Source organism: Rissa tridactyla, chromosome 11 (genome assembly GCF_028500815.1).
Source record: "Rissa tridactyla isolate bRisTri1 chromosome 11, bRisTri1.patW.cur.20221130, whole genome shotgun sequence".
NCBI classification, from domain to species: domain Eukaryota; kingdom Metazoa; phylum Chordata; class Aves; order Charadriiformes; family Laridae; genus Rissa; species Rissa tridactyla.
Genome location: NC_071476.1, coordinates 5,087,561 through 5,114,204, shown reverse-complemented (window position 1 = coordinate 5,114,204; position 26,644 = coordinate 5,087,561). Strand labels below are relative to the sequence as shown.

At 44.1% G+C, this 26,644-nt stretch overlaps 1 protein-coding gene across 1 annotated transcript in view; it reads right to left on the bottom strand.

Annotated features, from left to right (window-relative positions):
* Positions 1-26,644, bottom strand: part of ADAMTS2 (ADAM metallopeptidase with thrombospondin type 1 motif 2) — a 188,536-nt gene that overhangs the window by 50,701 nt on the left and 111,191 nt on the right. The window contains exon 4 of the mRNA XM_054217756.1: positions 10,388-10,590. Coding sequence (XP_054073731.1) covers positions 10,388-10,590 — 203 coding nt within the window. The remainder of the gene's footprint in view (positions 1-10,387; positions 10,591-26,644) is intronic.

Here is a 26,644-nt window from a genome sequence, read left to right as displayed (position 1 = left end):
GTTACCGGTTGATGATCAGCTCCTTGGCTGGCTGATGGTGGGCGAGGAGCCCCGGGCTACGACTGGCTTCAGGGGCCGCTGTTTTCATTGCAGCGTAAAGTAGCTGATCTGTTCAGATCTGCTTGGTAAACAATACCTCTGGAAATCAGATCGTTTATTTGCATATCTAAATAAGACTTTAGAAGACTAACTTTATATTCCTGCATTGAAAAAATCTTCTACTTTGAGGACCATTACTGAATACAGATTATATAAGAGGTAAGGTATAAACATGCATTTTGCTTTACAAAAATTCTTTCTTTTCTGGAAAAAGACCCTATGTGTTGTCAAGGGAGGCAAGGATATTAACGTGCCTCACTCTGTGTAGTGGGAAGAGAGCACACGCATCAAGGATACGAGGCTGAAATACACTGTAAATTACCTATACATGAAATGAGTACTGAACAAAACCTCCTGTGTATAGAGGAGACAGTAAACACAGCATGTAAATAAGTATTTAATTAGTTCATAAAGCATAATCCAAATTGCTGCACACCGCTCTCTCATTAACTTCCAGAATTTAACCTAAGCCTCTCTCTAACAATAGTTGAGCAGCAGAACAACTGTATCGCTCTTGCGTGCCAAAATGAAACTTGGCTTGAAACCGTTGACGGAACAGAGCTGAAACACTGTTTGACTGTTCATGCAAATGACATCTAACAAACAAACTGTGAATGAACAGAAGAGCACAAGCACTGTACAGAGCTGCCTGGCTCTCCTGGGATACCGGATTTTCTGCAAGACAGTGGGTCAATTCAAAGCTCCGGGTCTTGGTTTCATTAATAAGGATGAGTCCAACCCCTCGTCACACAGCGGCTGAATTGAACCCTCTGCGCCTTTCTCCAAGCTAAACCGTGGCTTTACTAGTAGTGTCTCACTGCACGTAGATAATACGCTGAAATAGATGCTTTTCTTTTTTTTCAGCATGGTCTAAATTACACCTATTTGTTTCAGGAAGTTATTAAAGAAATGAGATCCAAGCAACTGAATGTTGTGCTCTCCAGCATTCGTGAAAAGCGCTCACACTGAAAGGCCTCCGCAGTCCCTAGCTCAGAGTCTCGAAATTTCCACCTGCCATTTCAACAGGAAAGTTGAGAGATAAGCTAATGCAGTTCATACAGGGCACAAAATGACCAACCAGCCTGCGGAATCAGAAAGCTCCAGGCTCTCATCCAACACAACTGCTGAATTAGGTGACGAAATGTTTGTTTCAAAGCACAGATAATCAGACAACGGATATATACGTTCAGAGGTCTGTGTAATAAATACACATCGGTGTGAGAATGATTACACAGTACTTTTACAGCACTGCATCTCCATGTACTTCAGGAGGACATCCTGGTTCCTATCAACACAATTAAACATCAGAGTGGATCTCCTGTTTGTTCCTAGTTCAGTAAGTCTAAAATTACGTTGCTGCGCAGGAAGAGAGAGTGCACAAAGACCATCCCAAAATCACAGCTCCTGCACTGAAGGCAGTGAGGATTTTGCATTAAATCTTGTTAGATGTCCTGCAGTGAATCAGCGTTCACAGAAGGTGATGAAGAAGCTGGGTAAATCTCAAGGAATTCAAAGCATGGTGAAATGCTGTAAAGAGACTTTCATCAAGCTATTGTAGTTCACAAACTATTTTGGGATAACTTTGGTTTATTTTTCTGGGATATTTCAATCAAAGCAAAACATCCATTTCTATTTAAAGTTTCTGTTTAGAAATGAGGGTGGCACAGATCGGTGCTACATAAGAAAAACAAAGACTTTCTTTCTTTCTTTCTTCTGTCCCTCTCTGCTTATTTTATAATTCTGCCCTGAGCGAGTTTGAAGTCAGCACAGTAAGCACGTAGAATACATCAAAAAACTTCAATTAAAGACGAGCTAAGCATCTGTGAGATGCATCGTGCTTTGTAAAAGAAGCACTGCAAAGTTGCTATTATTGAGCAAAGCGGGGCCCGATCCTAAAAGGGAATTTTGAAAACTGCTGTAACACAAATAGTAATAAACAGCCTGCAGTTTCGCTGGTTTTGGTGCAGAGCAGCTTCCCTGCTGATGTAGCTGGTTGGATTTATAGGGAAAGTCAGGTGGTTCCCTCAATCTCTAACTGAACCAACACGCAACAGGAGAAAGAATAATCTGCATATTTTGGCAAGTCATTGGCAACCTCATTCATGCAGTTTGAAGGAGTTCCCAGCTTGCAAAGTTTGGTAGTATCTGCTATGCAAAAGACAGCCCACTTCATCACAAGGCGGCTCCGTCCTGCTGAACCATAAATCAGCTGAGCTCGTCCCAAGGCTCATCCTCTGCGGCTCCGTGCACGGCACCGTACGCTTGGGTAAGCACCACTTCCTCGGGCTCCCTGGGCACGCATCCCTGACGGACATCTCATAGTTTCAACCCCTGGCTACCATCAACCTCAAACGGATCTGACCCAGCTACCGCGGCCATCAGAGGGCTTATCTAACTATCTGGAGAGGGCACAATACAAGACGCAGTTTACACATCTGGCTTTTCAGCCACCACAAATTGCTGATCCATCCAACCCAATTAGGCTGCTCTTTAATCACCCAACGTCCTTATGTAGCTACTGTTGCAGAAACTACCGATGGCTACATGCTCTCAGGCAGAGCGGGGACCACGGGCGGATCTCTGCCAGAGCGACAGCGGAGGAGCTGGAGAGCATCAGCGCCTTCCCCGTGGGATGGCAGAGCTCCTGGCAAGCCATTGTTTGAGCCCAGCCTGAGATGCAGCTCATTCATCAGATCATAATTATCTGCAGCAAAGCCTCGGTGCCTGGTGGGCATCCAGTGATTGTCTATTTCTGTAAGAAACGGCTGGTTTGAATTACAGAATAGGAACCAGAAATGTCATGGTGGATACTGAGCACAAACTTTTGTAATCTGACCCTCCCAAAAGCACTCCCCTCTCACTTTATTTTTCTGTGTTCCCACTTCAAACGCCACTATCCTCTTCGATTTTCATCACCTCCTTTATGCTTTTGAAGATCCCAAACTAACATTTCTAACATTCCCAAAGCTTCATCCTAATCCCACAGGAATAACACTACATCTATTCCTCGGGTGGATAAACTATGGTCACATAGAAAGTCATCAGGCGAAATCCAGGGCTCCCAGTCTCCCTTTCTAGTCCTTACAAGGCATTTCCTCATTTCCTCAGAGAGGAACTCTTTTTTTCTGAAATCTTTGTTGAGCATCACAAGGAAAAAAGAATAATGAAAGCACACAACACACATGAAACTTAAAGGTCAAACTGTGATCTCAGATTTGGAAAACATCTATCATTCTGCTCAAAACCACAGGCAACAGGCAGTTTTAGAAGAGCCTGGCAATGTTCATTATGAAATGGAGAAAAGGATCTGGCATTTTGTATACAAATACGAGGCCGAGTCCTGATTTACCTTCCCTGGTGCGAGAGTCAGTAGATGTTACCAAGTCCAAGTTAGCTGCTTCTGATCAAAATGAAAAACATTCCCCAGAGCAGATGTGTTGGCAAGGCACTAGGTAGCTTCATGTTACGGGTCTCTATCTCATCTTTGACTGTAACGTTGGCTTTAGAAAGGTCATAGACTTTGTTTTCTGACTTCATGACTAATTTATTTTCCTTAGTTCCTCCCTCAGGCTCCTGGAACTCCTCATTCTTGCCCACAAACCACTGCTCTGAGAAGTTTATCTAAACACTATAAATTGCCTTTGCACCAAAAGACTTAGTATTTGTTTGAATTACTGTCTCAAGATCACTTTAATGAAACCAACTATAGTATCATAAAATAAATAAGCAGATTCATTTATTATGCTAATACAGGAGACAGGGGTGTGGTGTCAATGGAATAAATATGGTGACCTCTTCAAATCTATGTGGTTTGGTTAAGAAAAGCATCCAACATTGGAAAGCTGATACTAATTACCCGTACTCCATCACACAAACCACACTGTCACGACTCAAAAGTCCCTGACTGCAACCTTTATGGCTAAAGTTCACGTTGGTATTTGGAGTAAAGGAAAAAATCTATCTTTTAACAGTAATTACACTGTACCTCAAGGATGGTACCAACACCTGTGTGACACTCTGTGCTATGTCCAGAGCAGCAAGGCACATTCCAGTCAGCAATAATGATAACGCTCGCCTAATTGACACTGGAAATAATACCCCTGTGAAAATGAAGAAAACCTGGAAGAGTTCAGAGAGGGCATTTCCTGCGGGATCTCCTGAATGCCCAACCACAACTTCCACTGTAGTGTGGCAATCAAGATAATGAACAAAAATAATCTCCTGAGGCCTCGTCAGAATCTGTTGCTCTCACTAGTCACAGCTACTGGTTTATAATGAACAGTCTAAACATAGAGTTAACTCACATACATAGATTTAAATTTTGAAACAAGCTGTAATTCAACTATTGACAGCTGAAGTTCCTCAGACGAATAGAGCCGGACTTGCATTTGTTATTTGTGGAACTTCTTACAGCTAGTTCACATCTGAAGAGTACACATTGAAATAAACTGATTTGAAATAATGAGTATTGATGCTTATGAATTATTTCATTTTTTTAAATCCAGTCAATTCTATATTACTGAAATATCCTTTCCGTCTACAAACATGCTTTTTAGTTTAAAAAGCATGCTTCTGAATACAAGGTGCACCGTTACTTCAAAGTATTCAATCATCACTTTCTTTTTAACAGCTTGTATTAGACATGCTTTCAGGTTTCCGTCCACCTGCCAGTTAGAAACCGATGGCATTTCTGCCCTTTCTCTCATTAGGGACTGGCTGTTCTGTACCTGCAAATCTTCATCCCTCATCAGCCAGAGCTACGAAAGCAGAAATCTCATCTATAACAGTAGTATCATGTACATCCTATTAAAGAGGATGGATAACATATTCAAAAGTGCCTCAGGGCCACAATTTCAAAGACATGTGTAGCGCTGAAAGATGCAGGTGAAAGACTCCAGGGACTTTCCAAAGCCCCCAGCTGCATAACTCCCATTGATTTCAGTTATTCAAATGAAAAGTTGTTTAATGTATTTGTTCCGGAGCTGAAGTTTCACTTACAAGTCTGGGAGAGACATAATCCCATGGGCTCATTTTTAAAACTGATTCTCACTGATTTCAAAGGCATGTAAATGACTAAATACTCAGATAAGTCTAGTCCAAAGTGAGGTATAAATCCTACTGAGGGTCTACCTCCCTTTGCAGTAATGGCAGTTAGGCACCTATCTACTTTGAGGAGATGGGTTTTAGCATCGCAAACATTTTGGCCGTATATAATCATAGATAATCATAGAATCTTCATGGTTGGAAAGGACCTTTGAGATCATTGAGACCAACCATACACACACACACAAAAACCAACCAACCAAAAAAAAAACAACCTACAATCTCTGCCACTAGAGCATGCCCTGAAGTGCCACATCTAGACGTTTCTTAAATACTTCTAGGGACGGTGACTCAACCCCCTCCCTGGGCAGGCTGTTCCAGTGCCTGACCACTCTTGCAGTAAAGTAATTCTTCCTAATATCTACTCTAAACCTCCCCTGCCACAACTTCAGACCGTTTCCTCTGGTCCTGTCATTATTTACTTGGGAGAAGAGGCCAACACCCACCTTTCTCCAACCTCCTTTCAGGTAGTTGTAGAGGGCAAGGAGGTCTTCCCTCAGCCTCCTCTTCTCCAAGCTAAACATGCCCAGCTCCTCCAGCCTCTCCTCACATGCCCTGGTCTCCAGAGCCCTCACCAGCCTGGTCGCTCTCCTCTGGACACGCTCCAGCACCTCAATGTCCCTCTTGTACAGAGGGGCCCAGAACTGGACACAGCAGTCGAGGTGAGGCCTCACCAGCGCCGAGTACAGAGGCACCATCACTTCCCCATTCCTGCTGGCCATGCTATTCCTGATACAAGCCAGAATGCTGTTGGCCTTCTTGGCCAATATCCATTACACAGATGTAACAGAGGCTCATCCTTAAATACTGCAATATCACATCTATTACCGCAAAGGAATGGAAACAAAATCAAAGACTTTTGCCCCTGAAAGTTGTCCAAAAATCAAAAAATGTACATACTTTGTAAGCAAATTCTTCCAAAAAATATACAAGGATGACAACTGCCAGGATTAGAAGATGAGGTAGTCGAGGAACTAAGGAATAGTGTGGAGGAAGAAAGACAAAAGATACAAGAAAAAGCTAAAACAGGGGCCTCACTGGGAAAAAAACCCACAATTTGAAGAGGAGCATGAAAGTTGAAGACTTAAAGTCAAGACAGATAGAGACAATAAATTCAAAACCATTTGCAACTGAGCTTATTTCATGAGACTTTGCTATTTTGAACGGCCAAAATATTCTAAGTTCACATATTCTATCTCTGCCTGTTTAGGAAGTCTGCTTTGAAAGATACCCATCCTGGACGTCACCCTAAACACAGGACTGTAGAGGCTGAAATGTTCACCAATCAATACTTCAGGGCCAGCCAGGTAAAGGTACTGGCGAGTCCCAGGTCTGCTGCTCTTCCACAGCCAACAGCAAATGTCCTGCTTAGTCCTGAAAACTATTTTAAAGCGGGTTATGAAACTATCAGAGAATTTCAGCCCCAGGGCTGGCTACCACCAACACCCACTTTAGCTCACTAACGCCCGTTCAGCACCCTGCTCCTCCTCCCGTAGCATCCTGTAGTGAAATCCTTTTGTTTCCCAAGGAACAAGATAATTCTCCAACGCCACTTCTAGCCTCGTGTTTTTCTAATACTTGTATGAGCAAATAAAATCCCTGGGATTTTTAGCCACCTTCTTGCTGAAATTAAATTACCTTCCATGTTCTCGAGTAAACTACAGAGCTGCAAGCTACCGCCCAAATATCTCTCCTCTGTTGCAATGCTCCTGCATGCTATAAATACAAAGTTAATTTGTGCAATGTGTGGGCTCACGCTTGGAAATGCAGAGGGCTGTGCAAGCTAATATCCTTCCCAGGAAAAAACACAGCATGACGTACGAAAGAAAATGGTGCGTGCAAGAGGCAGCCGAGAGTCTCTAAAGCGAAAACAATGGCGTTTTTTCCAAAGATGGGCTGAATGTCCCGATGGTGCCGAGCAGAGAAAAGAGGGGATGTCAAGAGAAAGCAGAGTTTTTGTATGAGGAAATAACTGGAGGATGAAAAGGGGGTGGCAAGAGGCCGAGCTCACTGCGGTGAAACGGCTGGCGTACAGTCAGGCGATACGTGGCTGCAGCCCAAAGTGTTAAAAATCCTCTGGCGTCTATCACCATTCGTTTGGGACTGACTTCATTTCCAAACTTTGGGATAAATACTAGCACAGCCATTCAAGATAGCCAGGACACCCGGCCCCTGTTCTTTCTCACTTTATGGCTTTTAGGTGTGGACTCTAACACATCGCTTAAGCGGCACGAAACAGATTGACTAAGTCATTGCACTGGGCTTGAAAAAAATACATTGTTTTGATTGGGTTGGTGGTAGGGTTCCACCCAGGATCCCTGGGAAAAGTTAATTAAGGATAACTGCGCGGGGCATCACACACAGCGAAATCAAGCAAAGCGGGGAGAAGCAGCCGCACTGGGAGTTGCGCCTGGGAAAGTGATTCCATGCCTCCAGGACACGGGACGTAAGGCAGGATTCACCTGGGATTTATATCATTTTTGAAACCACAGAAATTCAACTGTTTGATCACCCTCTCATCTCCAGTAAATACTTCCACTATTTTATTTACTTACTATGCATTCTTTGATTTTATGCTTACTACCTTGTATGAAGCTAATTGATTTTATGCTTACTGCCTTGTCACTATACAAAGCTAATTGACTGCATCCATAAAACCAGCAGGGTACACAACACAATCTGATGGTTATGGTAGGATCTTCCACCAGATTTAAAAAGAGAGCTGGAATTTTTTGTAGCTGTCTTCTTTTTCAGCTACCCTTGGACCTACACATCTCATTAGAAACATACTGTCTACACGTGACCCATAACAACTAGAGACCCCAAGGCTTTTTATTTTGGGCCCATTTTCTACCAAAAAAAAAAAAAAAGAAGGTAGAAGAGAGGACAATGGGGGAGTCACTGTGTGCATTTCAGCAAAGGAGACCAAAGCACTGGTCTACACAGAAATTCACCTTGCATCCATCCAGCAATGAGGGCAAGAGCTGGAGGAGCTGCCAACTGGAATTACACTGCCGAGGGGAAGGGGAAGGAGTTCTGCATTGTGATGTCCCTCAACACAATGCAGGTCGCCAGCACCGCCTGGTATCTGCAGTAACAAACCGCTCTTGCCTCTCTATACTGGAGCAACACTTAGACAGCTGGAAACAGACCTGGTTACCAGCACCCATCCCTCTGCTAAAATACACTCTAGCAACCAGCCGTGTTTTGAAGAAGGAAAGAAAAGGACAACACTGATGACTGCCAAAGACTACCCAGAGCCTCCTCAAGAGGCCCTGTGGATTTCAAAAAGCTCCTCAGACCTTGGACACAAGGCAAGGGACACATCCTTGGTCCCCAAAAGAGATGTTTCCACCTCAGATCTCCCAACAGAACAACTACTGCCTATGCCACGAGCTGCTACAGCCCTGTGGGTACGCTTACACAGGCTGCACTTTCTAAACCACTTGCAGAGACAGCATGTTTAAGAGTCGTCATTTCTTACAATTTGTGTGTTGGATGGTTTGCTAAAATTAGGAAAAACTATATTCCAGAGCTGGAACATTTATGGCTTCTTTACCATTACTGTATATTTTAATTCTTAAAAATAGATTTAAGTGACATGATAAGTAGAGAGTCCAGTTTAATCTGTTTCAGCCTGTTTGCCACATTCCTGGTTTGGCCCGTTTGGCTTGGTAAGTTAGAGATGTAGAAAACCATCTGTTTCACTGTAGACTTTAAGCCTCAGAGGAAACAAACCACACAAATAAATGAAATTCACTATGTCCCTTCTGTTAGAATCTCTGTATTTACAGCCATCAGAGCAGACACTAAATATCCTATCACTCTAATGTTAGTGCAGATTTTTAACTATTTACAATACTGTTATAAAAAGTCAGTGCAACTGAATTTATATCACACCAGGGATTTTTTTAAATTGTATTCCACCTCTCATTTAAAGTGAAAAACAGTGACATTCTACACATTGTTAAAGGAATGTAATAAAGAAAGAAAAAAACAAGCTTCATAATTAAAAAGATATATCTTGGCAAAAATACATCCCAGGCAAATGTACATAATAGCCTGGATTTCTGTCCATGTACCTGCCTTTACGGTTTGTAACGCCAAGAAGTCAGCTACAGACACTCATCCTCTTGACATGACTGTAAACTTCAGCAGTCATACTCTATTTGTCAAAAACAGAGCAGACCTACAGGTTTTTACTCAACAATATTTCACTTAGAACATACACTCACTGAACCTGAAGTTTTTACCGAAGTGCGTTTTATTGTGAAAAGAGTTCTAATCCTGATGAGAATGAGAAGGAAGAAAGTCATCCCCAAATGAGTTGCCTGGGAAGGGGGCTACCCCTCACTTCCTTTTTCTGGCCAGAAGAATAAAACGTATTTTGATTTTGATCTATAATAGAGATGATTTTTCAAAACTTGATCCTTTTCCCACAAAATAGAGTCTTTGCTTACTGACCGGGGTACTAGAGGGCTGCTGTGTCTGCTGCGCTGACATTTAGAAAGTAGAAATGGTTCTTTCACATATAATATTCTCTAGTGTTTCCTTTCATCACTACCACACTATACAGTCTGTGGCACCGACAATGGTTCTGAAGATTAAATATTTGACTAAGGAAACCTAAAGATGTCACTCATGGAGTAAATACTAAATCAATGTAACAAAGTTCAGTGATGTGCTGCAAAACATTTTACTGCAGGCTGAACAAGGAGTAGGCAGGTGGCCTGGGACCTAAAGTGGTTGTTGAAGAATCAAAGAATTTAACTGAGTAATTTTAAAAATGTATAAGCCAATTGAAGTTTCTAATAGAACCTTATTTGAAGACAGTTCTCCAAACCATGCTCTTCAGCAGGGAGCTTAGGTTAAGGGAATATGCATCTGAAATGTAATGACTTCCAAGAACCTAAGCGCCTGACCCTGTGCCCCCAGCCACCAAAGCACATAAGGAGGACTTTGAACATTTCAAGAGTCCCACAGTCAGCTTCTTCCTCGGCCACTTTTTCTTCTTTTCCTTCTCCCCTTTCAGCTTTTCTGAAAGTGGCCTGGATTTTCCTCCTAGAATTATTTTATCCCCTGCCATGAGAAAAATCTGTTATGTCTTATTCAAATGGCTACAGCAACCTACATTCGCTGTCCCTTCAGTGCCTTCCCACAGCGCCGTTAGCGGGGTTGTACTCACAATGTTCATCAGGGTCAGCAGGTACTTCTGAACATGTTCTTTCCCATGGAATTGAACAACTGAGTCATCAACCCCCAGAAGGACTTCAATGTTGTAATCATCGTCCGTCGCATGCCTTCGATAGCGCTGCCTCGATCTATGCACCTGGTCTTCAATAAAGCTCAACACGCTGTCGAGACTATCCAGATTAGTGAGGTTAGCCGCTGAAATCAAACAGACAAATGAGTTACCAACCAAGAGAGGTTCAGGCTTGGGTCTCAGCTAAGCTGGTATAAATTTGAAGTAGCAGCATTTGTTATGTTCCGTGTGTTATATAACAGCATTACTTTCACTTAATGTCAATTAAAAATGACCTAAATGAGAGAGAAATCTGACCCAAAAGATTTTCGCTTTGCAAACTAAAAGCAATACTTTCTACAAAGTAATATTGTGTAATAATGGCAAGGCCAAAAGGATAGCAAGTCATACCAATGTCTTGAGAAGAATGGAGATGTTCACCATAAAAATACTTGTTGCTTAAAAGTACTTGTAACAAAAATGCACCATTCAGGGGTCCTGTGCTACCAAGGACATCCTCCATTTCAGAACCACAATTAAAGACAGACATCACACTTCAAGATCTGATCTTACTGCCCACAGAATCCTATTTCAAGGCAAGCGCGGTTGCTAGTACAGCCTTTTTCTGTCCAGGCAGGTAGTAACAAACCAGTCCCTCCCGCTTCAACACATTAGCTCCTTTCCTAGATACATGTAATTCAACAGTGACAACATGGATCCTCTTTATCATTACAGCTCAGGAACATGTTTTAGATGAGAAATCAATTAATTTATAGCTACGTTCACAATTTTTTAAACAGCTTTTCATCCTTCATTCTCAATTTGTCATGTCACTTTGCATTGTTGTATGTCAAAGACCAACCCATCAGGCACCATATAGCCAATTTTATTACTAACGATTTCTAATAGTCCCTGAGATATGAAAAGCACGTTCTCTGACAGGACAGGATACAGTTAATGCGGCACCTACGTGCTAATAATTAACATGAAAATATGGAATCTTGACATTTCACCCTATAGAATAACAATGATTAGCATTAATATCATTATTGTCATTTGCATTACAAGAGCCCTGGAAGCCCCAACGAGAACCTCTTGATTTCAGAGAATGTCAGGAAAAGACTTGCTCAGAGGGGTGACGAAAGGCAGCCAGAGCACCGTGGATTGATTAAAGGCTCCCAGTGCTTAGTTCAGAGAAACATAATAGGAAGCGAAGGGAGGAAGCTAAAGCCATCACCTTCAAAGAAGAAATAAGAAACAACTCTTGGAAATGTTACAAAAGTGGATTTTCCATCTTCACTTATTGAAGTTTTCACATCAAAACTGGCTGCTTGGGAAGGGATGAATGAGTCACCAGATCACTGGGCTCATTACAAGAACATCTGTGCTCTTGCCTTGAGACCGCTGCCCAGGGCTGCCACTTGAGCAGGTCCCAGACAATGTGCAGCCCAAGCAGAGTCCCCCCCACAGATCCTCACCATGGTGACAACAACGTACCAACCTGTACAGCCTCCAGCTGCCAGGAGGGACACACACCCGATGTCCCTGGTCCCCACCGCCGCGTTCCTTACTGCCCTGTGCTTCAGACTGTGCCTTGTGCATGCAATGCCCAAGCTGGTGAGATGCTTGTCTCTGTGCCTCCTAGAAGAGACCTCCAGTCAAAGGACAGTCCCTGAAAGACATTTGCCTGGGCAGCTTTTTACCATTTCTCCACCAAGCTCCAGGGGCATGCTTGTCATGAGACCCACAGCTGCAGGCCACCACGCTGTGCCGGCAGAGCTCCCCTCGCCCACCAGACAGGCAGAAGGCCCCACAAGGTGGTCCTACATCCCCATGGAGCCATAACATCCTTCTCCTGGGAGGGCAGCATTTAATGCAGCTAATAAGCACAACCACCATCTTCTTATTGTCAGCCTCAAGGCTCCCAGCAGCTTCTGCTCCTGGGGCCGCAAGTTTTTAAAATTAATCTGGTCAGAATCCATGATTCAGCATGAAAATTCACTCTTCACGCAGAGCCCAGCTGTCACTCCCGGGTTTACTGTGGAGGGAAAACAGGTCTGGTCTTGCAGTGATGGAGACAGCTCTTTATCAGGGATCAAATCCTTCCAGGCAGCCAGCTCCAGCCCTACCTCATGTTTTGCTCCATGGGGAAAACTTCAGTGTTAATCCTTGCTGGTGCCCAGAATTAACTACCTAGCTACCACAGCGGTCTCAGGAGATTCGTTATGGGATCGTGGGGCAACCATACGCTCATGATCCATAAGGCAAATCACGGTTACTGTAAAATTTGAACATAAATCTTAAAAGACTAGGCTGGCAGGGGCTGCAGGTCGTGTCCTCTCTCTGCTGTTCCCAAAACACTACAGTAATCAGCAGCCAGACAAAGCTATCAGACCTGCTACTGCAGACCAGCGGTGCTGGGCAGGCAGGGAGAGCCTGAGCCCCGCGTTGCGGCTGCAGACGGGCAGCGCTGCTGCCTGGGGGTGCTGTTATTTTGGTGGACTTTGGTTGGCTGTCAAGGTATCTACAGCTTTTGTGCTTTCATTTCTTTCCCTTATGTGTCAAAGTCAAACTAACTCCTTGTGCGGCATCTTTATTCCTGCTGTGAGTAAATCAGCCAGAGGCAAAATGTGACCCTACCATCCTGCATTTACCATCCTGCGGTGAGAACCGCCTGTCCTCCCTCTTTGCTCCTCACTTCATCACTGTCACACTATAGCCCTTACAGTCCTGCCAGCTCCTGAGCAAAGTTATCAGGAGGTTCCCTAGGAGTCATCTCGCTGCCAGTGGCTGCCAACCAACTACTTCAAAGTTTGCTTGGAGCATAAAAAATCCCCATACTCACATTTACCTTCACGCCTCGAGTGTCACCCCCTCAAGACAACGTGCCCGGTGGGCACTGGTACCTCTGAGGCACCGACCCGATGTGCTTCCCAGCAGAGAACGAGCTGCACCGGCTCCAGCTGGCGCTGGGATCATCCCAAGACCAGCAGCACAGCTCGAAACACTTATAACAGTAGCTGCAAGATTTTTGATTCATATCCCAACTTCCCACCAAGCGTCCTTTCCCGGGAGGCTCTCCGGGGACAGGCAGGGATGCCTCCACACACGGCCTGACCGCACATCACACAGACTCCTCCGGCGCTGCTCTGCCTCTGTCTCTTGGATGATGACTTGTTGGATTTGGGGGCCCATGCTGTGCTACACCCATGTTGGATTTGCTCCTCAGTAAGAGTTCTATCCAAATCAAATTAGTACCTGTATCTTACCGCAGTGGAAGTGAAACAAAGTGATCTATAGCAAATGAGAAACTTGTCATGTTCTGGCATCTCAGCTTTCCTCAGTTAACATCAGTAACTTTGCTGTATCATTGTACTGCTAACAATATACTAGAAAAGCTCAAGACAAAACCACAAAGAACTAAATAAGACACCAAGCTCCTCCTTCACATTTTCCCCGTTACCTTCCTTTTGATCACCCCTGCGCTTTGCACAGTAACATCCCAAAAGGCGTCTCAAACTGCACTGTGTTTTACTACATCATCCCAAGACCTCTCCATCAGATGTTTATTTTCAGCAACTTTTGCCAAATCAGTGCATCAGCCACTAATTACTGGTGCCAACTTTGTTCTCCATCTCCCAAGAGCAGACACTTGGCATTTGCAGGGGCTAACAATAGCCTGTGTTGAAACCAGCTCCTTGCTCCCGCTAGGAAAAATTCACATTTGTGAAAATTAACCACTGAGAGACAAGGCTGTACTTTTCTCTCGTGCTGCTCGTACAGAATAAATCAAAAGGACAGCAGCACTGTAACAGTTCATCCAAAAATCCCTCAAAAAAACCTTTATTCTAAAGCCAGCTAAAATCCCATTGATATTTCAGTGATTTTCTCCTAACGCTGCAGACCGTCTTTCAGTGAAGGAATAAAAAGTGCCCAAGTTGTTGATAGAAGGAAAACCTGTGCTTGTGGCTTAAGTAGAAAATCAGGAGCCCGGCAGCCTGGCTTGTGCTCCTGCCTCTCACACAGACCTTCCCGCGGTGCCGGGGATGCAGAAGGCAGCCGAGGGCTGGGCAGCAAAACTGCCGAGGGAAAAGCGTGTGCCCAACCCTGATTGATGCTGCAGCCTGGGGGGTTTTGGGGTGTCCTCCATTTTTGCTTGCAGTTAACGCAGGCGAGTGATCCTAACCGCTCCCAGGCAGCAAAGTCCTAGTCGCTTGCTGACTCAAGAACCAGACAATGTCCCCAGCTGTGACAGCCCCAACGGTGCGTTGACGTACGTAGAGTACATCAAAACCAAAAGAGGAAAGGTCTTTATACCGTGCAGGTGCAAACTGCTTACAGCATTGTATGTCATATAACATCCCCCTGCTCTGCTCCCTTCTCCTGAGCAATGTGCGATATCCCAATCTTCTACCTAAACTGTTCCACTTTTCAATCTGGTATTTTACTTCTTGTATCCGGGCTCTACCCGAGCTCCTGCGTCCACTGGGACGAGAGGTCTGAACACCCCATACTGCAGCCTGGCTCCGACCCTCATCTCCAGGTCAGGGAAAATTCACATTGGCACAAACATCAGGTTTATCTTTGCAAATCTTCAGGGGAATTCTCCATCATTGACAGTTTAGGATGTCTGATACCACCTCATATTCTGGGAATTTTTGCCTTGCTCATTAATCTTTGATATCATGTGCTTTACAGAAACCTAATTACATGACATCTCCTGATTCCGCCTTCCCCGCCGTGGCAGGCAAAGCTCAAACAGCTGCTGTGAGCTGCTGAAGCATGAACACACTGCCTGCCACGAAAACCGCCTCTCCCCGTGTTTTCTGTCACTCCCTTTAGGACATCCACCCGAAGCACGGTTGCTGGCACGTGATCTTCTTTTGTTTTTTCATGACCCCTTTCAAAAAGGCTCAGGGAAACACGGCTGCACCTACAGGTCTTAAAGAGTCCCTTATGAAGCTACTGCACTTTGATAGTACCAGCTTTAGGGTTCCTCCATCTCACAGCAGCAATATTGTCTTCATAAAGCAGGTTCTCATTTTTTACCTCCTCTTTCTGGTAGGGGCAAGGGGACTTTCTGGCGAGCCCAGAGCAGAGACCAGAGATCAGGACAGGCAGGTGGGAGACTGAACTGTGTGACACGTCCACAGCCATCACCCGCGGCTTGTCAGCGCAGCAACTCACAGGAATTTCTTGTCAAATATGAGTGCGCAGCATTCAGACCGGCCAGCCGCCATTTCAAATGCAGCTTGTTTGCTTTTGTGGACACTTCATCTGTCACGGTGGGAGCAGACAAACACCTGAGCCGACTGCTGAGCACCTTCTCCGCAGCCTCACAGGGACGAGCACTTCTGACTATCTGTTTTGCTGCTGATCTCCATTCCTGGGACGCACTCCTGAAGGAATTCCCAGCTTCCCGTTCCTTCACAAGGCTTTCTGCAAGCCACCAGCTTTTTTGTTGGTGGGGTTTTTTGTTTTTGCTTTTGGTTTGTTTTTTTTTTTTAATTTTTAACCCCGGTGACTCAGACCGAACACCAGCGAAGCACAGCTGGAGCCCGTGCTGTTGCGGTGGCAAGCGTATCTGGGCGTGCAGCTCTGGGACACCCAGCCCTGCTCAGCTGCAATGCAGCTGGTGGCAATGCCACCAGGAGCCTGGGACTCGCGATCCCAGCATCGGCGTGAGCCCATCCATCACTTGGTGCTGCAGACGCAGGAGGACCAGGCTGTGTGGTAGGGAAGCAGGAGGAGGCAGGGTGGGCTCGCTTTAGCTCTCGGCTTCCCGCTGCTCGAGTGCATCTGCACCTCTGGAAAAGTACCAAACGCCCTCGACAGCTTGACAAAGAACTGCTCTTTTGGGAATTGCACTTTAAATCACAAGTCATCTTTCTGTAATGCTCCCTGCCACTTGCATGCTGTAGGCTTCTGTCATGTCTATCCTCTGTGATCAACTGACCCCCCAATTAGCCCCCAATTAGCCTGTTCGTGTATTCTACCAAAATCCTCATTTGTCTTCCATGGTAAGTTGAAGACCAGGCCTTGGAGGTTGGAGGCAACAATGAACAGTCAACAAATGTTGCTGTTTATCCCCCGGCAATTTTCTCTCCCATTTTTAAGTTCCTCAGTTTGGGGTTTTGTTTTTCATTCCAGTTGCACATAATCGTGATGTGTTTTGTCCATTTGCTAATCAATAGTTTCTCTGATTTTTTTTTAATTTTTTCAATTTTTTTCTGTTTGTTTTACAGCCCTGCTCACCTTCCTCATTGCTTTCTGTTTTGTTTTCCAGATGTCCTCTACTTGTCTTTCTTCTCCCTCTTAACCACCCTGCTCAGCTACACAGGTCTTTCATAATTTATAAATCCCTTTCCCATACTACAGTCTGCATTTGGACCCTTCTGCTATAGATCATTCATAGGAAAACTGGGTAAATCCAGCAAGGTAAATTAAAATGGAAGAGAGCTGCTGTGAGGTGAAAGCAAATTGAAAATGGTCTAAACAAGGGAAGCAAATCACAGACAGTGCACTGGGTATGTATGTGATACAAAGTTAGCCCTGGTTAAAAAGCATCCCCAGGAGGACATTGCCTCAACGCAATTTTAAATTAGAACTCAGTTTTCACAGGATTCGTGTGATTTCTTGAATCACAGGTTAACGCAGCGGCTGCTACTTGGTAAATCCTTAACCACGAGCAATTATCGCAGCAGAACTCTCTTCGGGTGTGTGTTCAAATTCTTCCCCTTCCACTTTTTTATATAAATCAAAAGCAAGACCAAACTAGTAGTCTACAGACCAGGCACGTACCAGGCACTTCACCGAGGTTATGAATCCTCGCCCTGCCCTTATCTGCAAAGAGGCCGTAATTTAAAAGGAAACTTTTGGGCCGCATGCCTTACTAACCATATCATCTCGTTACGAGCTCCCCGCCTCTTAATTTATGGTAATGCCGTTTCTAGCCAAATCATGCTTTAACACGGAGCCTGCTCCACCTTTCATCTGTCCGGGGGAAGTTTGCCACGGGTGTCAGGGTAAGCTGGGGTGGGATCTCAAAAACAGGACTCAAACTCCAGGTGCTGGAAGGCCAGCAGAGGTGGCAGCTGAACTCCTGCTGGAACGATCTGGTCGTGGCACTTGAAAGCAGGAGGAGTTCAAAGTATTTAACAGTATTTCAAACAGTGTATATTTGGGCCTTCATAAAGCAGTTCTTGTAAACGTCTTGGGGCAGGAGACTTTTCCCATGTTTGCAGAATGAATGCACATTCCTGCAAACACACAGGCACAATCACCGCTCCCTTCCTTTCTTGTCACCTACATAACAGCACAGTGACTTTAAATCTCAGGACGTGCTCAAGTGCCTGCCTGAGTCAGAGTTATAAAGAATAACGAAGCTGAAACCTACCAAAGTGGCAAAATAGAGGAGAACTTTCAAAACTGGAAAAAAAAAAAAAAGTCTTTTCCGAAGGATAAACCAATTAGCGCAGTGACAATGGCCAGGTGGACGCCGTGGCAAACAGCCAGGTGAGAGGCACTAAAAATAACCACAGCGAGATGTTGCCAAGGAGATATTTTCTGGCATGTCACAACAAAGAGAAAAGGTATTACAATACTAAAAAGAAAAGTTGAAAACTAAATTGATCTCATCAGGGCCACAGCCACACAATGAATAACATAAAGATGAGAGATAATTGCACTGTTAAAAGATTAAGTGAGAGCAAAGTAATAGAATACCCCGGGCTAAAATATTATTTTTTTCTGCAAAATAGTGAAACTTATTGTGTTACAATTCTAACTTTCATATTACAACATAATAGTCAAAAAGGGGAAATGAAAGGAATGGCAAACCAGCCAGGCAAACCAATCTGGGTGACCTGGTTGAAACGAAGCTCTTTGAGAACTGAATATAAAGTTTTTCCAACAGCAAAACTTATCCTTTGGAAAATTTTCAGCTATCAACTGTACTAATGGCAACACAGGTTTCACAATTTAGCACCAAATAACGAATGACCAAGATGTTTCTAACTCAGTGCTTAAAAGTAAGCTCAAACGGGGGCAAACAAAGCTACTCTGTAGAAAATTAATTCGTGGGCCAAGCTCTAAATTTCACTGGCTTAATTGATTGCATCTGGGAAACGCTTATCTTGCAAATACTTTGGCAAGTCACTGTAAACTGGCCCGTACTGCAGAGCCTGTGACTTGCAAAACATGTTGCCTGATTTACTACATCCCACCCGTTTAGAGAGGCCCCGGCTGCCCCGGGAATCGAGCCCCGTCCCTTGCAAGCCCTCCAGCGCACGCAGGCTTTGCTTGACGTGACTCATGTAGAGCTACAAAGGGAGCTCAACGTTCTCAATCTCATTTGCAGCTAATGCATAATTAATTGAACTGCAGAGGTCAGCCATGGCTCCACGGAGCTGTACGAGCCCCAGAGATCCCACCTGAAGTCCCAAACCCGAGCCTTCTCGCTTCCCTTTGAGCAAAGGATCAGGATCTGACCTACAACTTACTTTCCCCGACCAGGCTTTAACGAAGTGTTTATGGGTTATTTGAGCCCAAGTCTGCCACCGAGACACTCGAAAGTCCAATCCGTATTCCAAGCATGATTAAATTACAGCAAATTAGCACATTAAGTAAGCTGCCTAGCTGACCCCCTGGCTTTGTAGGTGACATGTCTAACAGTCCCACTTGCATTTTTAACAGAATGAAGTGCCAAACCGTGGTACAGGACCTGACTAACAACAGGTTACAGGGGATGGCAGTTGTCTTTCCATAAGCCAACCATTCTGCAAGAAGGGGAAATTAAGTTTAATTACAGTTTAACAAACAAACAATAAAAAACACACAGGTGGAAAAAAAAAAAAGAGTCAAATTCCTAGCCAGGGCAGGGGGGATGAGGAGAGGGAGAAAAGACAAAGAAATACATACAATAACCACGCATCATTGGAAAGACTACTGAAAAATAACGGCTGACACAAATATGCGTCTTTCCAATGCTTTTTAGTCATAACTACAGAAAAACAAATCTTGCCTTTTGGAAATGTTTCAAAGTGGAATTATTCCATCCTTTTAAAAGGAGAGCTCTTTGTCAAGTATAAAGTCTCACAAAGTTGTGAATGATCCAATTAAATGTTTTCAATGTCAAGTATAATGAACATAGTATAAATCTCACCAGTGTAAATAATGTATCACACAAATGACAATGCAAACAGCTCCTGTTCTTCTATACAATCATAATGATCTTTTAATTAGACAAAGTAAATGATCTGCTTGTTTCACCTTGTAAAGAAAAGCACAGGAAGAAAGTTTTCCAAATTCTAAGGTGAAAAATATGTGCACCTTGAACTCTCTAAGTTCAACCAACTTCTTGTACATCTCAGAATGCCAGAAATCAGCAGTCAGTGAGGAAAAAAAGAAAAGGTTAATTTGAGTTCCTCAAGAAGAAAACATCATCTGGGCAGTCTGAGCAATGGCACTGCGATGTAGGATGCCTTGGCTGCGTACACTTGCCGGATTTCAATCAGAGCAAGAAGGAGTTATAATTTCACCTATGTTTTGAAAATATCCTTATTGCTAAATCTGCTTGGGCTTTCTGCAATAACAAAACCAGCTGCAATTGATTAGAGACTGTAAGAAAGACAAAGCTAACTTGGAGGACACAGGAATTTCTTAAACTTCAAAATGACAGTAAAAAACCCTGAAAGAGAGCACCAGTCTCTGCTCCAGTGAAAGCACACGAGGTTTATTCCCAAGGCGTTTCAAAATCAAGGGCAAAGGCTTCTTTTGCCATTTGTACAAGAGCTCTGAATCTGTCAAGCCCTACAAAAGGCAAACTGCCCGACGCTGCCCTTCCTACTGTGGTGTGTGGGTGGGAGCCAGGGTCCCAACCACAGCGGCTGAGAAGAGATGCTTCCGAAATGCAGCCCTTCTCGTGAGCAGGTACCAGGGATGGAGAGAGGGGGGAGGAAGGGAGGGAGGAAAGAAGCTGGATGGATGCATGGATGCCAAAACCCTCTGGGGAGAAGGCAAATCAAGAGGCAGAGGTTGGAACACGAAGAGGAAAGTGAAAGAGGTCGGGCTTCCTGCTGCAGTTCCCCGCTGCCCCTGGGAAGGTGAAGCCAGGGCTTACTCCCACCGGAGCGCGGAGAACGGCAGCCCCCGAACAGCCTCCCAGCTCCCGGCAGCGCAGGGACGAGAGCCCAGGTTTGCAGGGCAACCCACCTCCCCAGCGCACGCGGGCAGGGCGTTAACGTTTCTTTTTCAAGATAAATCTAGCATTAATATCTGTGCACTTCAAAGGGATTAGAGGCAGGTCATCATGCAGTTGTTTAGTTTTCTGGCAGGTCCAAGATATTTTTAATGCCTTTGGGGTCAAATGGAACTTGAATACTGAGAATTTTTTAAAGTGAAGAAACAAACAAATCATTTCAGTTCATCTAAAAATCACACTTTACTCATTTGATATGAAATCAAGCACTGCAAGTCTCAATTCAGAGACTTGTTTAAAAATATAAGAGATTTCAAGGGAAAGAATGGAAATGGTTTGTTTCAAACACACTGCCATGAAATCCTTCAACATTTTCAGGGTTTTTCTTTCTTTATCTGCGTGAAGTTCAGTGAAAATTCAGTATCTTTTATCACCAATAAAAAATGTCATCCAACTCAACTGCAAGTGCCAGGCACAAAAAGACTTTCCATTTGCCTCTTTCCACCACCTATCCCTCTTCCCCCAAAGGAACAATCATCATGTCAGGACCTCTGTATTTTTGTCAGGTTGTTCACATATTATTGATAAGCAAGCTGTACTCAGTGCGGTCTGACTTGTCCTTCAGACTGGCTTCCAGCCTAGTCAAACTGAGGTGGTTTGTCTATTAAACGGGCTGTAGCCAGTAGGATGTAACGCTCCTTGGCAGGCGACAGAGAACTCTCCTATAGGGACAGATCAGAGCCACTGCACCTCAAAACAAAAGCCTTTCAAGAATTATGTAGCAAGGAATTTACCTCCTGAATCAAAGACGGTATCATCTTTCTTTGTGTCAATAAAGCTTAAAGTGGTCAGAAATCGCATTTGTATTCACTTTGCAGAGTATTATAAAATTGCTTTAGTGTTAATGACTACTCTGCTCTTACTACAGAGAATGAAATCAGACTTTGGAAAACGAATGCACAATGTCCAGTAAGAAGGGCCGGGGAGCCTTGAACATATATATATGTACACATATATAGGTACACACGTGTAATAATTGCTAAAACGAAAGAAATCTGTATTTTAACAAGGTACAATGGGTGTTGGAGAGTTGGCGGACAACTCACTTGTTAGCTACATTTCTATGAGAAATGTTTTTAAAAGGAGTCAAACATTGGAAAACTATCACAAACAACAGCAAATTGAGATATTAAATTTTTAAAAGGTCAGTTAAATGATCTTTACATGGTGTTAACCCAAACTGATGCTAAAAAGGCCGAACAAGTCAGTGGCTGCTAGAGAAACAGGAGAAGCTGTTAAGGGCAAAACCAGACAGTTGCTCCAAAGCTTCAAGTAGTTTCTGCCTCCTGAACTGGAACAGTGTATAAAGACCATTTAGCCTCTAACCTGTTATTTTTGCAGAGTAAATGGCAAATGCCAAAGCCAACACCAAAAAACCCCTTTCAAATTGCCTTACAATGCAGTTGCTAGAGGAATCAAGAAGTTAACTGAGAGCTCTGCTGACACAAGTAGTAAAGGCTACCAGGAAGTAACACGTTCCATCTAAAACTGGTAAAAACAGAGTCACTCAAGATCTAAGTTTCTGCAATGAGTTAGGGGTTTTATTCAAATATAGGACTCGGATTAGTTGAAGTCTATATGTTTCTACCTAGTTAAGAATTGGCTAATCAAGCTTCTCCTAGTTTACTTGATTCTAAAACAGTCTGTGATCAGTTAAAGAATGACCACAGGAAGAGAGGGAACGAATACAAAAACCTTCCACAAATCATCAGTTGTAACACCATAGGTATAGTTACCATAGTTATAGTTGTAACTATAGTTAGAGTTACCAAAAGGTAAAAAGCTGTCCACAAATACATCTATCTTCTTTATTCTCCCAAACCCCTAAATGTTTAGATAAAAATACTGATCATACAAACACTGAAAATACTAATTATTAATGCGTACCGTGCTAACAGAAGTAGTAACACGGTCCCTTCATCTGAAGTCGGAACAGACTATCTTCTTTCAGTTCTTGCTGAGCAAGAGAATATTACTCCTTCAGTTGTTCAATAGAGAAATTCTTTATATTTTCCCATTAGCCCAAAAAGAAGAGAAGTCTACAAAGCTAAACAGCAGAGCCAAACACTAACTGAACTCACTTTAAATAAATAAAGTAATATCTTCTAGCACGGGACAAGCAAGGCTGGAGGAAAAATAATATCTTTTGGTAGCTGAAGAAGGCACGCTTTGGCTGTCAGGGTCTCTTCAACAGGCTATTGTATAGCTTCCTACCTGTCTCCTCAGCCACACAAGTACCAAAAATGCCGTCTGCTTCAGTCCAGCTATAGTGCCTGTTCACGCAGATCTGAGGCCATAAATCAGTGCTGAAAATTAATGTTTTGGAAAGTCAGACATAACAGCATTTACTTGGCCAACAACAGTTCTATTGAATTATGCAACAAGAAAGACACAAAAGTACCACAGTCAATTAAGGCTCCGCTTGGCTTCGGTGCCCTGGAAGCCCCCACAAGTCCCAAACAATTATTTTGGACTTGCGAGACTCTTCATGATCTGCAGTGTGGGAGCTGGACATGTATTTGTTGAAGCTGATACTAATCAATACCCATCACTTCCTCACTGGCTTCAACTTTATTAGAAAAATGATATCAACAGCTGCTACCATCCCACTGAGCTTCGAAAGAAAGCAGAAGGCTGGTGGTATCTAGGTGCTCTCATTGCCTGGTTCTCCAGTTTATCTTCACCTGAGCTCCAGGCTGCTTTCAGTGCAAAGTTTTCCATTTACCTTTCCCATACTTCTCTTTTAGGATCAGAGAATTTTAATTTATTACTTTTTCACTCTTTCCAATCTATTTCTGGCTAATCTTCTTGAAAATTTCTGAAGCATCCAGAAAGGTTTCTTACATTCTGGTTTCAGTCCAAGGTGCGTTAGTCTGAAATACTGCAGTGCAGCTGGGCAACTCTGACGTTTTGCTGAATAACTGGTTCACCAAAAACAAGTTTTGATTGTTTTGAAATGATTTCCAAATTGAAGTGCAGGCTTTTTGAGGGGTAAAAAAAAAATAATAATAAAATAATGGAGCAAGGACTCGTGTTTCATTTCAGTGAACATATACTCCACAATATGAAAGTGCCCAACCATCTCAGGCTACAGCAAGGAGGTGAGGAGGACATGCAACCATGCAAGCACCCAGGGGTGTTCATCTTCAGACAGCAGAAGCCATCTCTAGCTTGTAATGTTGCAAAGATAGTCCCTGCCTTAGTTCTACGAAGTATAAAGTGCATTAAAGGGGTTAGTTGACAGAAAAAGCAGAAGAGCAGGGTGAAAAGGAGGGCTGCACCTTGCCAAAGGCTTGGTACCTCTTGGAGTTCACCACAACCAGGCAACACGAGGGAGATCCCCAGCCCTCCAGCCTGAGAGCTTGGGGTTTTTTTGCAGAGGCTGTCTAGCTTTAAGCTATTACCTACTTCTTGACCTAAAAGGCCGTCTGAATGGGAGATTGTTATCCAAGTCTTTAGCAGCATTTCTCAGCCTCGCTAAAAATCAGGAAATACTGATTCTGAGCAGACAGCTGCACCGTGGGGGGGAAAAAACCTCAACAAAAATACCCTGTACAGTGAAAAAAAAAAAATCACAATATGAAAAGAAGGGAAGCAAAGCAGCCGGCAAAGGGAAAAACCTTTTAGAGGTGAAACCACAAAGCAGGGGTGTCAAACCGCAGTATGAAATTAGTGCAGCAACCATTATACATTGCATGAGTTTCAGCTGCCTCTTCTGCCTGAGCTGTAGCTGTGGGCTCTGCACTGGGGGTTTTGTTTGGGGGGATAAATATTTTCAGATAATTCCACTAAAATTATGTTTAAAAAACTCATCTGGAAAGCCAAGCAATGCCCTGGGAGACAAAAAAGAACATCGGTATTTGGATCACCTAACGTATGAGGAAAGTCAGCAAAGAACAAAATGTCTGAAGCATTAACCTGCCAGGGTTATTTCTAAACGTCACAAATTTCAGGTCCATTTGAAGTCTCACAACAGAGAAACTAAGGCAACTGATTGAACTTCCTTCTGAAAAGATTAAAAAAGAAATCCTATAGAGTACAGCATGCGGTCTTGCAGGTATGTCCTGAATTCACCCAGGAGAACGATGCCTGTTGCAGAAACCCTCTGTTGCCATTAATCAAGGCAAAGAGAGGGCAAAAAAATGTACTTTCTCGTCCAGCTGCAAGTGCAGCTCTTCTCTCTTTGTTTCCCAGTCTTCCAGGCCTGGATCTAGCTCAATCTAGACATTACCTACAGCTATCTATCTCATCAAGGCCAAAAACATGCCCGGTGGCCTGTAAGCAATATCTTGCCCCACTGGTATGAGCAGCTTAACTTCAACAGAGCCGCGTTTCCACCTTCCACTTGTGACTCAGAATAACCTCCAGAAAACCAACACCCTTCTCCAAAGACAAGTGATGGCAAAACCCCAACAGGTTCTGTCGATAACCATCTGGGCAAGGAAAAGGTTCACGCCAAAACGCGTGTGTGTGAGGGGGAAGAGGGGTGGTTTGGGCTTGGGGAGAAGAGTTGCTCTGCTTGGCAGATACATGTAGAATATGACGGTGGAGCCACAGGGCTGGGGGAAGAGAGATTTTATGTGCTGCCAAGTGCTGGACCTCTGATGGAAATGCCAGTGAAGAACTGCAAGAAAAGAGGCAAAAAAGATGCGCTGATGGCACAAAAGTGTAGGGGTCTGAAATAACATATTTGGGAAGAACAGAGGAATGAACAGAGAGAAAGAAGCAAGTGACAAAGAAGCAGCGCCCAGCTCCTGGGGTGGGGGCTGTTGACCACCGGTGGTTTTACACTCTCCTGCACAGCAGCTCATCTGTTGCAGGCTCTGGGTAACGCAGGGTAGAGCTGACCGAACATCTGCTAGGGATGAAAATTTCCTTTAGGAATCCTAAGCAGCCAGTGGATCGGCAGGTAATTGTAAAGGAAGGAGCAGCGTTACCCCTTTGCCCCTGAAGCGGGTGCCCCCGGCTGCTGGTTCTGCCACTGTCTGAAGCCTCACTGCTGCTCCCGACAGGGGCGAGCACAGCAGGAGCATCTCTGCAAAGGGGCAGGATCACAGATGGTGACACAAATGCCTTAGAAGACTGATGAAAAATGCTGAGGAGGGAGACGGCCACAAGAGACAAGCATGGTGGCAAGCATCAGGCTGCCAAACAGAACCATTTAGTGTATGCGGGGTTATTAAGCTTGGCTGGCACCAGCACAGCCTTCCTCGTTCCCCTGCCTTCCCGAGACACATTATCTTGGAATAACGTGCGCATACAGTAATACCAACTCACAGCTTATGGAGTTTCCCCAGATTTACTGCTCCCTGGGGAAGCGGGGGGCCAAGACAGGAGTACAAGACCCCAGCTGGCATGCTCCGCTTCCCAGCGCTTTCCCTTGGCACCCCGGGATGAAAGGGAAAGACGCCGGGAAGAGCCGCACAGGGATTGAGCTTGTCCCAGGGCAGCTAAGGCAGGGCTGCAGCCTGTAAATTCTGCAGGGCAGGGAGCATCCCCAGCTCGGTGCTGGCACCGCGTTATCACGAGGTGCTTCCAGTCCAGGCTGGGCGTTAGGTATAACCATCATGTAAGCAGCTGGTAGCAACAAGCCTTTTGTTCCCCGGAGCCAACCGCTTCCTCAAACTTCTGTAAATCTCTGCCTCCTAACATGAAGTTAGCACGGCTCTGTAATTACGGAGGTAGCATAAGGAGCAGACAAGCTGAATTAGGCTTCCGATTGCATGTCTAATTTATGTACAACTGCAGCAATTACAGATGCAAATTAAATAACTGTGCAGAAAATGGGTTTTATTAGCCATAACTAAAACCCAATAAAACTCAGTAGCTCATGCACATCTCTGCACCGAATGCGCCTCTTTGGAATGCCAATTAGAAATGTGAGAAACGACTGGGATTTTCTATTTCCTAATCTGAATCTGAAAAAAGAAAAAAAAGATAAA